The 14,250-nt window shown below is 39.3% G+C and overlaps 2 protein-coding genes across 3 annotated transcripts in view; one reads left to right on the forward strand and one right to left on the reverse strand.

Moving 5' to 3' along the window:
* kcnab1a (potassium voltage-gated channel subfamily A regulatory beta subunit 1a) overlaps nucleotides 1-8,296 on the forward strand; it is an 86,772-nt gene extending 78,476 nt beyond the window's left edge. For both annotated transcript variants that reach the window (XM_044120742.1, XM_044120743.1), the window contains exons 10-14: nucleotides 2,546-2,666; nucleotides 3,324-3,418; nucleotides 3,651-3,771; nucleotides 4,087-4,175; nucleotides 5,434-8,296. In XM_044120742.1, coding sequence (XP_043976677.1) covers nucleotides 2,546-2,666; nucleotides 3,324-3,418; nucleotides 3,651-3,771; nucleotides 4,087-4,175; nucleotides 5,434-5,523 — 516 coding nt within the window. In that variant the 3' untranslated portion in view covers nucleotides 5,524-8,296. The remainder of the gene's footprint in view (nucleotides 1-2,545; nucleotides 2,667-3,323; nucleotides 3,419-3,650; nucleotides 3,772-4,086; nucleotides 4,176-5,433) is intronic.
* Nucleotides 8,297-10,930: 2,634 nt separating this feature from the next.
* On the reverse strand, nucleotides 10,931-14,049 carry ssr3 (signal sequence receptor, gamma). Its single transcript, XM_044120745.1, has 5 exons — nucleotides 13,763-14,049; nucleotides 12,012-12,138; nucleotides 11,744-11,842; nucleotides 11,449-11,580; nucleotides 10,931-11,175 (listed from the first exon to the last, which is right to left on the reverse strand). The coding sequence occupies exons 1-5, from the start codon at nucleotides 13,893-13,895 to the stop codon at nucleotides 11,109-11,111; spliced, it is 558 nt and encodes a 185-aa protein (XP_043976680.1). The 5' UTR covers nucleotides 13,896-14,049; the 3' UTR covers nucleotides 10,931-11,108.
* Nucleotides 14,050-14,250: the final 201 nt, after the last annotated feature.

Raw genomic sequence — 14,250 nt, forward strand, 5'->3', positions numbered from 1 at the left:
CATATGTGTCCGTTCTCCCTTTTTATTGCTGTTAGGATCCCTGTCACAGAGAGCGTTGCAGTTCTCAAGTGGTGGGGAAAACACTTCAGTCACATAATTGCAGCGCAAATGTTTGTCACTATCTAGACACATGTTATCTACACACTAGATCCTTCTGTTCCAGGCACAAGGTAAAACAGAGCAAGTTGTACGTCTTCACGGCGACAGTTTTATAGCTGTCTAACAGGTCAGGAAGGCCGAGGTTTCTGCTGAGCGATAAACCCTGTTGGACCTGGTCGTCACTGCTTTTCTCAGAGAGGCCTTCTGGAGGAAAGAAACAGAGCAATACAACAACACAAACATTCTTTAGGCTACGATAAAACAATAAAGGTATATAAGTCAAGAACATTATTTAGGTAAAACTATAAAACTGTATGAAACAACAAATATTTGATAATAATTGATACAATTTACCTAACACTAGTCTACACACACATGTTGATGTGTGGCAACGACATTTACTTCACTAGTAAATGTGAAGTAAATGAACTGCATGTGACATTATGTCTTATCCCACACACGCAGGTAACTTTAGAGCAATTGACTCGCATTTAAACAACCACACTAAAAAAATCCAATAGACCAAAAATCTGGGACTGAACATGAGGATCTCCTGTGGGAACACATTTCTTACTTCTGAGGGAAGTGAGAAAAACAGGAGGAATCTTAATTCCATCCCATCAATAATTCAGGAGCCAGTTTTTCACCTGGATAAGGCATGTAGTGGTGGACAACATGTAGTGGTGGACAACATGTAGTGGTGGACAACATGTAGTGGTGGACAACATGTAGTGGTGGACAACATGTAGTGGTGGACAACATGTAGTGGTGGACAACTTAAGGACTGAATTTATGAGAATGGCATCAGGGCATGAATCCTCAGGCCCACTGCTCTTTTACCATGTCCTCCTAAATATTTCAAGAGGAAAGCTTCCCTCTTTCTGCACAGTTTGGGGGACCTTCCTCATAGCCTAAGCATCATCACAACTTTAGGCCACAAGAACATCTCTTTGGCAAGATTGTTGGAGATATTTGGTAATAAAAATGTTGCACTAATGAGATTTTAGGCTTCGTAAAGACCACAAGAAGCGGAATAGCAGGCCTCACGATCAGCAAAAGTAGCTTCTATCCAAATATTTTTCAGCAGGCAGAGATGGAGAAAGGCAAGAAACCAGCAGGTTGAAGAAATAGCCGAGATGGAAGATTGTTTATATGAAGCAGCAAAAAAAACAAAACACATTTGAACCTTTGGTTATTGTTGGTCACAACTGGCCTCCCAAGATCAATCTGGAGAGAAATATTCTCAGATCATGCAGCAATGTTAAATCCAGACCTGTTGTGGTTCTGGTGTTGTCAAGGATTATGGTCCAGCTGGGTAAGGAAGAGTTTGACAGAATTGAAAGAGACCCACCAAGAATGATCACTGATACCGATCACTAAAATTAAGTTATGAATCAAAATACAAAGCTGGTAAGAAAAAAGTCAGAGTCTGGTCACTCTTGATTCAGACCCAGGTAAGAGTGCTTGATACTGAATGAAGTAAAACAACCAGTGACCCCTGGCCACATAACTCATGATGCGCCTACATGAGCTTGTAATTAGGGCTAAGACAATCCTGTGTTTCCCTGAAGATCTGAGACTGGGAGCACAAACTCGCATAACAGCTGTGAACAAAACACCCATCTGATATCCTCTTCTTCACGCCCTTTGTAGACACGCTGCAATCTGTATTTATCTTCTCTCCCTGTGATCTCGCTGAAAGGGAGTTTATATCCTTGAATAGTTCAAGCCCCAGGGACAGCTCTGTTATTTAGACGGCTTCGGTAATGAAGGGGGCTAAAAGAGGGCGTTGAAGTGTACGTGACAAGGCAGCTATTTGCTGTATGCGTGCTCCGGTCCACATGATCAGGCTGGAGCCGTATGTCACAAACGTTGTGACATACGGCTCCCCTCATGTACTGAGGGTACATGAGGGGAGCTGGTAATTGTTAGGCTGGATGAGGGCAGGAGACAAACAAATAAAAGATGGTTTAAATAATTAACCATTTTATTGTGAGCGTTTATCTAACTTTCTGACGGCTGAAGACTGGGAGTTCACTGAAACCTACAAGTTTGGATGTTTTTCAAGGTTTTTGGGGTTATAACTAGAATTGGGTTTATATCAGGATCAACTCTGCTGTGCTGTGACACTTTATAGAGAAAACAAGGAGAAAAACATGTGTTTGTATTGCTTGCTTCAGTATTTTGCTCTTAAAATACACAGGGAAAGAATAGATATGATTAAACACTTCCAGGCATATGAAAAGCTTTAAGTATAATGTCTCATGGAATCAGTACAGAAGATTGATTATCTGACTCTGAGCTGTGCATTACAAATTTGGCCTTCCTCTTGCAGGCATGTATATCTGAATGAGAATGATATAGTATGAAAATCACTTTATAATTAGACTTCAGTATAACAATAACTATTCATTTTCCTTTTTTTTTTATTCTCTTAAATTACTAGGAGGCGTATTCAGTGGCACGGCAGTTTAATTTGATCCCTCCGGTGTGCGAACAGGCAGAATATCACCTCTTTCAGAGAGAGAAAGTGGAGGTGCAACTCCCTGAACTTTATCATAAAATAGGCAAGTATTCTTTATGTCAATGTGCATTGTAAATGTCTTTTTGCTTGGCTGACCAGGCTGGTGATTTAAAGGAAAAGACACTTTTTCATTCACTGCATGTACACCGGCACCTACAAGTCATTTCCTCAACCTTAATCTATTTTGTCCAGTAGACGTTTTTACAGAACAGGCTAAAAATACTGATTCAACACAAACTTAACCCGGTTAGGAAACCTACTGTTATGTTCTGACCTGTTACCTGAAACATGAATCTCTACATATTTTCCACAGTTGAAGTGATAAGAAAATGTATTTGTCCTTCTATGGATGTCTTTTGTTTTACTTGCTTCTCAGATAAATTTTAATACCATAAAAATATAATCCAGTCAAATACAAACTATTCCTAACTCTGTCTCTTTAAAAAGCTCTCTTTCCGCCACTCCCCCATCAGTATGTCATCACAACAGCACTCCCCCATGATGCTGTTTACAACTGTGGAGCTCTGAGCCGAGAAGTAGTTTGCATAATGAGCTCAGCAGATTCCACCAGGTGTTTGCTGCATACTGCTGCCACTAGTCTAGAGGACCCGAGCAGGGGAGCAGTGCCCTGCGAGGCAGCAGTTCATCTGGAGACTGCAGCTCCATGTCTTAACTCCCATTTTGAATTCCATCATCACAGGAGTCGGAGCAATGACTTGGTCACCGCTGGCGTGTGGCATCATTACGGGAAAATATGAAAACGGCATCCCAGAATCGTCAAGGGCCTCAATGAAGGTCAGTATGCCTGAAGGTCACCTGCTATGCTCCGCACAACATTTACTAGAGCAGGTTGAAGAATTTAATCACAGCCTTTGTTGTATGATGCCTAAGGCATGCAGCTCTACGACTGAAACGGCCAAATTGACCCCTTTCCCCCCCTGTTTTTAATGTTTCTTGTTCTTACTCTCTTGAAATGTCTTCTTGTTCTACTGATCGCTCATTCTCTCTGCCTCGTATCTTCCGCCAGTCATATCAGTGGCTGAAGGAGAAAATAGTAAGCGAGGATGGAAGAAAGCAGCAAGCTAAGCTGAAGGAGCTAAACCACATTGCAGAGAAGCTGGGCTGCACGCTGCCTCAGCTGGCTGTGGGTAAGGCTGAGTGACGCATTCTGCTGAAGGAGCATCTTAGACTGCATCTTGACAGTAATGTTAACCTTCAAAAGATATCATCAAAATGCATGTTTTCTACCTAAGACTGACTGCCTGTTACACTAAAGTGCAGACATTTCATATTCGTTCTTGTTTTCGACAGTATTACAGAACACTAAAGTTAAAAACAAAGCTGACTCCACTGAGAATCCCGCATGCAGTTGAAGGACAGACTGAATGCTGACCTTTCTCCTGTTTATAATATTCAGTGCTTAGTTATCAGGGAGCGGGGGTATTCATTGTGATTTTCTCCAGCATGGTGTTTAAGAAACGAAGGAGTGAGCTCAGTCCTTCTGGGAACATCCAACCCTGAGCAGCTTACAGAGAACCTCGGGGCCATCCAGGTACAAACATCCCACTTTTCTGTTTTCACCCGCCTTGTTTCACATGCATCTCGGTCGTTAGAAGTGTGGATAATGTTCAAGTCAAATTCATTTCTAATTAATTTTTTATTTTTTTTTTGGTAATTATTTTGTTCATGCATCACTTGTGATTTTGAAAACCATAGTGGCTGGTTTTATTGTGGATGGTTAGAATTAGCGATGGGACTTTATGGCTCTTTCCAGGAAATCTTCAGGATTCATTCACTTCAAAGAGCAGTTCAAATGATGAATGTTTTAAAAAGTGATTTTTGTTTCTAAGAACAAGCCATTTTATCCTTATGCCGTGTAGCTTTTCTGCAAGCGTTGTGTGCATTAGTAACATTTTAGTGTTATTTGTAATAAAAAAAGGAAAATGTAACAACCAGTAGAGGGAAAATGTGGACTTGAGTTGCTTTGGCAGAAAGAAATATCTTGTTCTGAATCATTAAATGTAATAATTAAGGCAACACTTTAATGGTAAACACTTCATTTTCCAACTATGAACACTGAACAACAAACAGAAGAAACCAATAATAAGGGTTTCTTATGTTGTTGTTACTGTGACAACTGCTACCCTCTTTCCTGTGTCAGTGTCATGCACAGAGCTGCATATCACTATACATCTGCCACCATGAAGGGATATGTCCAGCCATTTGTTTTACTTTATTTATTTGACTTTTAAATGAGTATCATTTTAAATTAAAAAGAATAATAATTACTACAGTGTGTGCAGTGCAGCAAGCAAAGATGTAAAAATCAAAGAACGGCTCTCACTAACAGAATTGGGTCCTATAGTTCATGGTAAAGAGTCGTTCAAAAGAATCAGATTGTTTGTGAACGCCACGTCACTAGTTCTAGTCAACCATGTTCAGGATTGGTTTCAGAGGCTGTGCATCAGGTTCAGTCAAAACATTTAACCAAAATGTTTCCTACAGATCGGCAATGTCAAAAGTTCATATTTTTCCATAGTCACAGTTCTAGAGTTTGTCTTCCTTATTTATGTATTGACTGACACTTTTTAAAGTGTAAATACAAATGGCTAAGTCCTGTTTACAGGGAGTATTTTGACTGTGGGCAGGCTTTAAATGTGGAAACTTAAAAAAAAAAACTGATGGATGAAAATGGCAATTTTTTCATCTTTACATCTTTTGCAATATACTCAAAATATAACCTTTGGTTCCGTTTGTCTCACTTTATCTCTTGCTTTCAGCCTCAGGTAAAAACTCTCTGTTTTGTCCAGGTCCTCCCTAAGATGACCTCTCACATTGTGTCGGACATTGACCACATCCTTGGCAACAGACCATACAGTAAGAAGGACTACCGCTCTTAGAGACGGGGCTGATGGATGGACAAGAGGTCTACTGACGACTACCTAACTTCAACTACACCTTGAACCCTCCTTGGTTCAGAGTTCAGATCCACAGCTCTCTCCTTGGATGTGCCTAACCACCCACAGACCACTCTAGCCGGAAACGGACAACCTTGCTACATCCAAGCATTGCATTCTGTAACTATCTTCAGGTCGAGACTTATGGTTCGATCAGCTCCACCGCGTTCATCTCAGGTGCAGTCCAGCTTAGCCAAGAAAAGCTCAGACTTTCCATGGCCTCAACTGCAGCTTAGTCGATCAAAACTTTCCGTCACCTATCAAAGGCATTTGCTACTCGGCTAGCGTGCAAAGATACAGAAATAGAACTATGCAGAGATCAGAGTAGCTCAGAACCAACAGCATGCTTAAATTATTGAAACACTAGAGCCACTTTTAGAAAAGGTTAAAGTTCTGATACTCATTTTTGTCGAGACTTTAATATGTTCACTACTACGTCTCATTTGTAGAGATATCAGCCTCCTCATTAAGTCCAGTTGGTTCATGAAGACAAAGAGGCATTGCAGAACTATTTCAAATTAAAGTGCCTTTTTTAAGTGCACCTTGATAATTCATCAGAAAACATATAAGGCCTGTATTAACAATTCATTGAAGCACAAAATTCATATTGCAAACGTGTTTTGTTTGGTTTCATAGCAAAGTACTGCAGTAGAGGCACCTTATGTATAGAAATTAGACAAACCTCAAATGAGCAGAGACCTCAGATGCATGCTGAACAAATCCCTTATTCAGACCTTTTATTAATATGCCAAGCAGCGTAGCAAAATAAATTACCATAAATGCTTCAAACTCTCACCTCCTTTGTCAGAGGTGCCTGCTAAAGTCCTGGGATGAAACATCTCCCAGTCTTTACCAACAACAAGGTGACTCCCTCACACTTCTTGCAAAAACAAGTTTTCTGAATATAAATAAGACCTCGACACTCATCAGCTCGACTCGTCTTTAAAATGCCTTCTACAGGCAATCGATTCCTATATTTACAGTAGGCTAATGAATAGATATTTCTGGCTGCAGATCCCTGAGGATAGCAACAACCAGATGCATGTTTCTCTGCTACAGTGTGCCTCCTTCTTCTTTTTGATAAGTTTTTGATCAGAAATGCTGCAAGCGGATTGTGGCACCAGGAAGAAAAAGAAAAAGAAAAAAAAAAGAACTGGACTCGAGAAGAAAAGGGTAAACGTGAAGCATGTCGCCCTCATATGGAAATTTTAAGGAACTGCAGACATCTTCCCCAAAACGGAGACGAGTAAAACATGTGGATTGCTCAGCTTAAAGTCACGGAAGAAAAAAAGTATTTTCTTGTGAACTGAAGAAGCATCACTACTTTCTTCAAAGAGCTTTGACTGTATTAATGGAAACTATTTAAGATATTTGAGGGGGGAAAACACTGGTTTAAACCACAATATGACGGAGTAAGTTTGTCATGTGTGGAAAATAATTGTTCTAAACTGCTCATAGAATCTAAAAATCTATTTTGACATTTGAAAAAATAGCTTGTTTGAGGATGTTACATGTATATATAGACGTTTAAGGCTAATCTTGTTACATAAGCAAACTACAAGAAGCCTGTCTTGCATATGAGGGCTTTCCTGTACTGTATGAGAAATCTATAAATGAGATGTAAATAGAGATATTTTATTGCTCACTGCACATCACAGAGGTTTCATCATCCTCGCTCAGAGTGAATCGACAGCCGCAAAGTCTTCATTTTTCTCTCCTCAATGAAATCCAAATGTAGTACGAATTGTTTCCCGTTTGTGAAGTTAACTATGAACTGACCTGAATTAGCTTTTACTTAGTTATGTAATGGGTTTAATGATAAACACCAAACTCCTGTCGTAATCATTCACATTCTGACTTTTCAGTAGTTTGTGGCAGTTGCCCTTTATGTAGTCCCTTAGTCCTGTTTCATCTGGAAAATAAGCCATCGTTGAGATGAGTAGAGAGAGATGTTGTCCAGGTTTCAGCTGAGTCACGGTTTTGTCCTTGGTGTCTGTGTTGACTTGCAGCACAGTCGTCCTTTAAATCTCAGTAGCAAACTGTTTTTGTGGTTCCACACTTTGAGGAGAAGTGAAAAGCAGCCTTTGTCTTGCATCTTACTTTGAGACGACAGCCTCAGAAGGATTACGAGCCCTGGACCTCGCAAACATTTCAAAACGAAACTGACTTAGGAAGAAAAGAACTGGGAATTTGCTGAACATATATAATGCATTTTGTTTTTTGTTTTGTAGTAGTTACCAATTTTAAAGTATGGGAAGCTTTCAAAAGGCTCAAACATTTTGAAACCTGTAAAATTTTCTGTCAAGTTAATCATGTGATTTAATGTCTTTTGAATGGGATCCAAGAGAAAGTGATGACGTGGCAGGAATTAACCTGGTGCTGCCCCTCCCCAACTCGTTGGTGGTCAGCTGTCTAAATAAAGGATACTGTACTTTTCCCTAATTTACAAGAAAGAGAAATGTAGCCATTTTGAAATTTGTGAAAAACACAAGCAGTCATTAAGTTCTCCACATACCAGGCTTGTGTTTAAGTGTTTGGAGGCAAACCTCTTTTCTTTACATATTATCCCAAGGAGACTTTCTGGTAATCTGGTCTTGATCAATATTTAATTCAGTTTTCTGAATGCCTTCGTTTACAAAGTTTTCTTTTGACTTTAGTTGCTTTTCTACACATTGTTGGCTGAATACTTGAAACTGAATTCTAATCCTTGGAAACTTTATATATATACTGTGTGTATATATATATATATATATATATATATATATATATATATATATATATATATATATATATATATATATATATATATATAGTTAACACATTTGATCAAATGAATCACTAGGTGTTATTGGTTTCACTGAAAAAAATATTTGTACAAATAAAAAAATATCACTTTTAGCCCCAACAAGGTAATTCTTAAAAAGGCAGTAATACTTCTAAGACAGTAGATGATCAGCAAAAGGGTGAAGCATTTAATCTGCTTGTAATGTAATAGTTTTTTTTCTCTTACTTTTATCTCCACCTTACCATTTCCCTGATTTTTTATGACACAATAAGATTCCTTTATTCATAGTCAAACTAAATGTGTGAAAAAAGACCTTCAGAAAGTTTGAAGATCTCTTCAATCAATCAAATTTTATTTGCACAGCACATTTCAGCAGCAAGGCATTTCAAAGTGCTTTACATCCTATCAAACACAGAAACACAATGCAACATAGAGTCAACAGTCAAAACACATTAAGTCAAGTTCCATCAATAAATTTATTGATTACGTTTCAAATACAATTTTAAACAGGTGGGTTTTTAGTTGATTCAAAGGAAGTCGGTATTTCAGCTGTTTCATAGTTTTCTGGAAGTTTGTTCTAAATTTGTGGTGCATAGATGCTGAATGGTGCTTCTTGATCTACACTACAAAAAGTCTTCATCACTGGAATTAAGTGAGAAATAAATTCTGGCCGGTTTTAAGTGTCTGTATTTAGAGTCTGTGTTCAAGTCGTCACTTTGCTCATCAGTCTGTTGGACTGTGGCTGCCTGGTAGAGTGCCTTCACCCGGGTCCTAAGAAATACATTCAGGGATGTCTCTCATTATAAAGTTGGTATGTGGTGCATAGGTGTTCATCTGAAACATGTTGGAAAATTACTTAGCATAATGTTTATATACTTAAATGAGGTTTGTTATTTCAACAAAGAATTGTCAGAGCATAACACTCGGAACCAAAACTGCAGCTCTAAGGCAGAAACTCTCTGGAAGTAAAGATTAACCTCAAACCTTAGCTTGTATTTTGTCCTTTAACATAGCAGGAAATTGTAGCCTGAATTTTTATTCCAGCTTAAATAGATTTGCTTCTTGTCCCTGAGCTCCACATTGTTGGAGGTGTAGACGTGAAGGTGAGTGCACAGTTAATTGGAATATGCACAGTATAAGGAAAATGCTAGAACGAGAAAAACGGTAAGGTTGAATAATGTGAAATACAATGTAATTAGTGCAAATTGTTTTATGACTGGCTTAGGGAAAAATATCCTTGAACCACATATTTGAACACTTTAGTGTTTCTTATCCACCAAAAAGTAAAAAAAAAAAAAAAAAAAACCCATCTAGTTCCACAGGCTGCAGCAGGCTAGATTTCAAAGCAGTGAAGCCATTTCAAAGAGCTGATATGGGCAATATAACAGGTAGATTCACTGGCTGCTGGCTGCAAGAGCAGAATGTTTCATTCATCAGCAGCTACGCAACAACAAAGAACAAAAAGCCAAAATGGAACAAAGTAATTGATCCAGTAATCTAATTCTAATTTAGTAAAATATGCTACCAAAAAATACCCCAATATTGTTCCAGTCATTGTTTTTCTCATGTGCCGTTCTAAGCAACAGTGTACTGTCTCTTTGCTGACGAGTGCTCTCTCTGTAGATACTCTATATGAATGTGTGATAATAAATACATGCATTGCCAATGAAAACGGTGTATTTGCTTTTATGCTAAGATAAATGAGAGCCTTGACTGGATTAATTTTACCTCCTTCAGTTTGCAGCCAGTCTGGCTTCCCATTTGATATTTTGCTTGGCATCATTGTCCTGCTGAGCTTCAGCTGTTGGCTCCAGAGTAGTTTGGTGTACAGGGAGTTTGTCTCCTTTCACTCTGTTTATTGCAGAACGTGATTTGAAAGTGGCAAATGACTACAAAGTGCCACGGTGCCCCGCAGGCCCCACACTGTGCTTGACAGCAGGTCTTACAGGCTTTCGTTAATACACCATGTCACACTTCTACCTGCTGATACCCGAGGTCTTGGATTCAGGTATCTTGAAGCAGAAAAAGCATCTAAGGGTTAGAGGACATCAGCCCTCGAGTTGAACAGAGTTGATTCCTGCGTTTGAAATAGATTCAAAGGCATGCTCAGAAGTCCATTTCTGATATTTAAAAAAAATAAAAAATGCTCTGAATATTCCACAATTCTACATTCAGGTGAAAAACTCTTCTTGAATATTAATGTTTTCAAATGTTTGACGTTAATCCCTTGAAATGTGGAGTGATTAACTTCAAACTGAAAACACACCATAAATCCTTCCTAGATTAATTGGCAGCAGCAATTGCTTCACTGTAATTTCTGATTAATCTCCTCGATTGCATTGGGTCAACACCCACCTCTATGCTTCAGAGCAGTTAAAATGAAAACTCCTGCTTCTCCAGAGCCAGACACAACAGCTAATAGATTAGCAACACCTAGCTGCTGCCCTCATTAAAACCTATATAAAAAGCAAAGGTTGACTCAGTTTTTCCCCATTTTGAACAGATTGTAGATCAAAAAAGGTTTTAAAAATATTTGAAGGGGTGTGAATGAAACGCACAAACAAGTATAGCTGGTTGCTTTATTTGTTACAAAAACGATTTCATGAAAGTGAACTCTGCATCCACATCAACACCACATGCCTAACCTGTAAAAAATTAGATCCTGTGTCTTTTCCTTAATCCTCAAAAAATAAAAATGCTCTGAATATTCCACAATTCTATTCAGGTGAAAACTCTTCTTGGTTTACTTGGAGCCGGTGGACAAAAGAGCAATGAGTCCTGAAGAGGCACTGATGGACAGAATGTAGTTGCTAGGAAGCAAAAGGTTAAGGAGAAAAAAAAAATGCACTTTTCCAAGGCAACAAGTAATTTTCATATTTACAACATCCCTCTCTCCACAAATGGGGAAAGGCAGATTAAAGGAGATCTGTAGCTTTGAACCAAGTACATATCGAGAATGGATAAATGACATTTTGGATCTAGGCAGTGGTTCCAAAAGTAATTTCGAATATGCTGTGCGGTGTATTTAAACTCTGACCTCCACAAATCTCATGTAATCAACATTGAAAAGGATGAAAGGATACACAGTGGGGTTGAAGTTCTTGAGCAAGAAGAAGGAAGCGACGATGACGAGCACCAGGAAGAGGGTGTTGTTGTAAAAGATGGAGAAGGTGGTGGCTTCATAGTCGGCCACCTCATTCTTCTTCCACAGGATCCTGGAGAAAAGGAAAAACTGAGTCAATCTCTTTCTCACTAATGATGTTCCGATAAAGTTCAGTGAAGCTTTGGGTTCATTTCCTTTTAAGAAAGACAAAAACAATGTTCAGTTTGGCTTAATTTATCAACTTTAAAAAGAAAAGGAGGGGGAAAATGTCTCACCTTTCATCCTTCTCTTTGCGTGACATCTTGCGGTTGTCTGCTTCAGACAGCTTCCTGGTTACCTCTTTGGAAACGGCGTCCTCTCGTTTCTGAGCCACTCTGAAACAAAAACAAACCGAACAGTAAATTCGTTGAAACTCTTATTTCAAAGCAGATTAACTTGGCAAGCAAAAATCGAGAAATTGTGCAAATTTACATACATCTTTCCGCCAACATTTTCCTATTTTGTCAATATGATCGACTGAGCCGCTCTGTTCATTATTCTTACTTGTGTTTGAGTACAAACTTGACGTTCTTGTAGGCGAACGCGACCAGGTATGTGCTGACCAGGGTCATGACGGCGTACAGCACCGCAGACTGGACGAGGTCCATGTGCCAGATCCTCCAGAACAACCCTGTGAGGACACACACAAAGAAAACGAAAATCAAAAATACAATTTCTCCATGTCGATGCTACACCTCCACTAAAATTAGTAGCCTTTGTGGACTTAGATGAACCATTTGTCACTGCTTTTACACAAACTGCATCAAAGAAGCACAACTGTCAAAACTGCACCACGGGGTCAACCTATCAAAGTTATTTTCTCCCTAAATCAAGACTTAAAATGGGAGCATCTCTTGAAAAAGCTTCATCACAACCATAAACTTCAGTGTACTTGCTAGTTTATATGTAATTAACACAAAACACAGCACAGCAGGAGACGAGGAGCACAAAATCCAAGCGTCTTGTCAATCTTTAAAAGTAAAAAGTCAAAAATGTTGTGTTGTGTTGTATGCATGTGCATCGAGTTCCCCTGAAACAATAACTCGGAAGAACCACTTTTTGCTCCAATTCAAGGTTTTTCGCCAGAAAACTTGCCAGTGGTGGTTGGGCGCCAGGGCAGATATTCATCCAGCAGACTGTTGTGTTTTCAAGTTAAAAAATGTTTAAAGTTGGCAGGAAATTTGAAAATATCACTTGATATTTATGCGTTATTGAAATATTGAAGACTAATACCGAAACAGCAACTATAAAGTCTTTAAAAATGCTAACACTTTAAAATGCTAAGCCTGGTGGGGGCACAAGTAAAGCCTGGTGGCCCGCCACGCTTATGATACACTGAGGGAAACCCTGCAATTACTACAATTACTACTTCCAAGTCTTTTAGGGTAACGTACGTCTACCTGCTGCAAATACAGATGTAAATACACACCAGTTCGTTTTAAAACAACTCGTCTAGTCAGGCTGGATGGAGAGCATCTGAACTTCAGTTTAAGCTTTAAAACAGATTCTCAGATGGATTCATATCCTGATTTTGAGTCATTCTAGTATATGAATATGCTTTCATCTAAACCATGTAATTGTAGACCTGGTTGTATGTTTTGTTTCGTCACTGCTGGATGGGGGAACCTCACCCCCAGACTCAAGTCTTTTTATGGTTTCGGATGGTTTAGTCCTTTATTCATCTCCACCCATCATCCAGTCAGACGTGAGCAGATTCCCTGATGCTGCCACCATGTTTCACCAAGGCGATGATATGTTCAGGAAGGTATTTAGTTAGTTTTTAGCCACACAGTGTTTTGCAGACTACCCTCTTCCACGTGTTTGCTGTGTCCTTGACATCACCTCACATCAGGTAAACTGCAAATTAAATGACTTTTACAAGTGACTCTCCTTTTGCTACTCTTTCATAAAATCAGCACTAAATGTTGTCTTTACAGCTGCCGTCACACTTCACAACTGTGCACAACTTTGTGCTGGTTTATCACAACAGCTCAAAAAATACAAAAAGTTTGTGGTAGTAAGACATTTGGAAAACTTCAAGGTGCGTGAACACAATGTTCTTGATGAGAACTGGAGTTCTCATCAAACGTAGCACAACTTTAGCCATCTGTATCATTACTATTTAAGTCATTAATCCGTGACGTGGCGTTACTTTCTTAAACGCTCCTCATTTTTTCGTTTTTGTTTATACTTTTCTAGTCCTTCAGCGTTAGCTGAGGCAGTTAGCAGCGGCTATTTTTTTTTCTTATACTCACAGATAGGAATGGCTGAAACGATGAGGGCATTCCCGTAAAACAAAGCCGTTGACTTTGCCGACAGATTTCTGCTGAAGTCCTGCAAGAGAAGGTCCTCTTCGGACTGCTGCTTGTTGCTGCCTTTCGGGGGCATTTTTCTGGCAGAGAGGCCGGTATGGAAACTACTCAGAGCGGACTGGAGAGGACTGACACGTCGGTGAATGAGAGGAAGAGGGACGCGTCAGCACAAACCTGGAACTACATCGACTCATTTCCTCTGTGAAACAAGGAGCCATTGCTGAGTGCTGCCCCCTGCTGGAAGATAAAGGCATTGTTGTATTAAGTGCGGGGGTTTACTGAAGGTAAGCGCCCCAGCAGTGTCTTTCCGTTTTGTTTGTCAGACAGCACGGCGTATTCCTTAAAGCACAACACTAATTTGAAAACTAAGATTGAAAACCACCACAAAATGCATTATCTGTTTTTGTTGTGCTCTTGTTTGTTTGATGAAT

Source organism: Gambusia affinis, linkage group LG06, assembly GCF_019740435.1.
Source record: "Gambusia affinis linkage group LG06, SWU_Gaff_1.0, whole genome shotgun sequence".
NCBI classification, from domain to species: Eukaryota; Metazoa; Chordata; class Actinopteri; order Cyprinodontiformes; family Poeciliidae; genus Gambusia; species Gambusia affinis.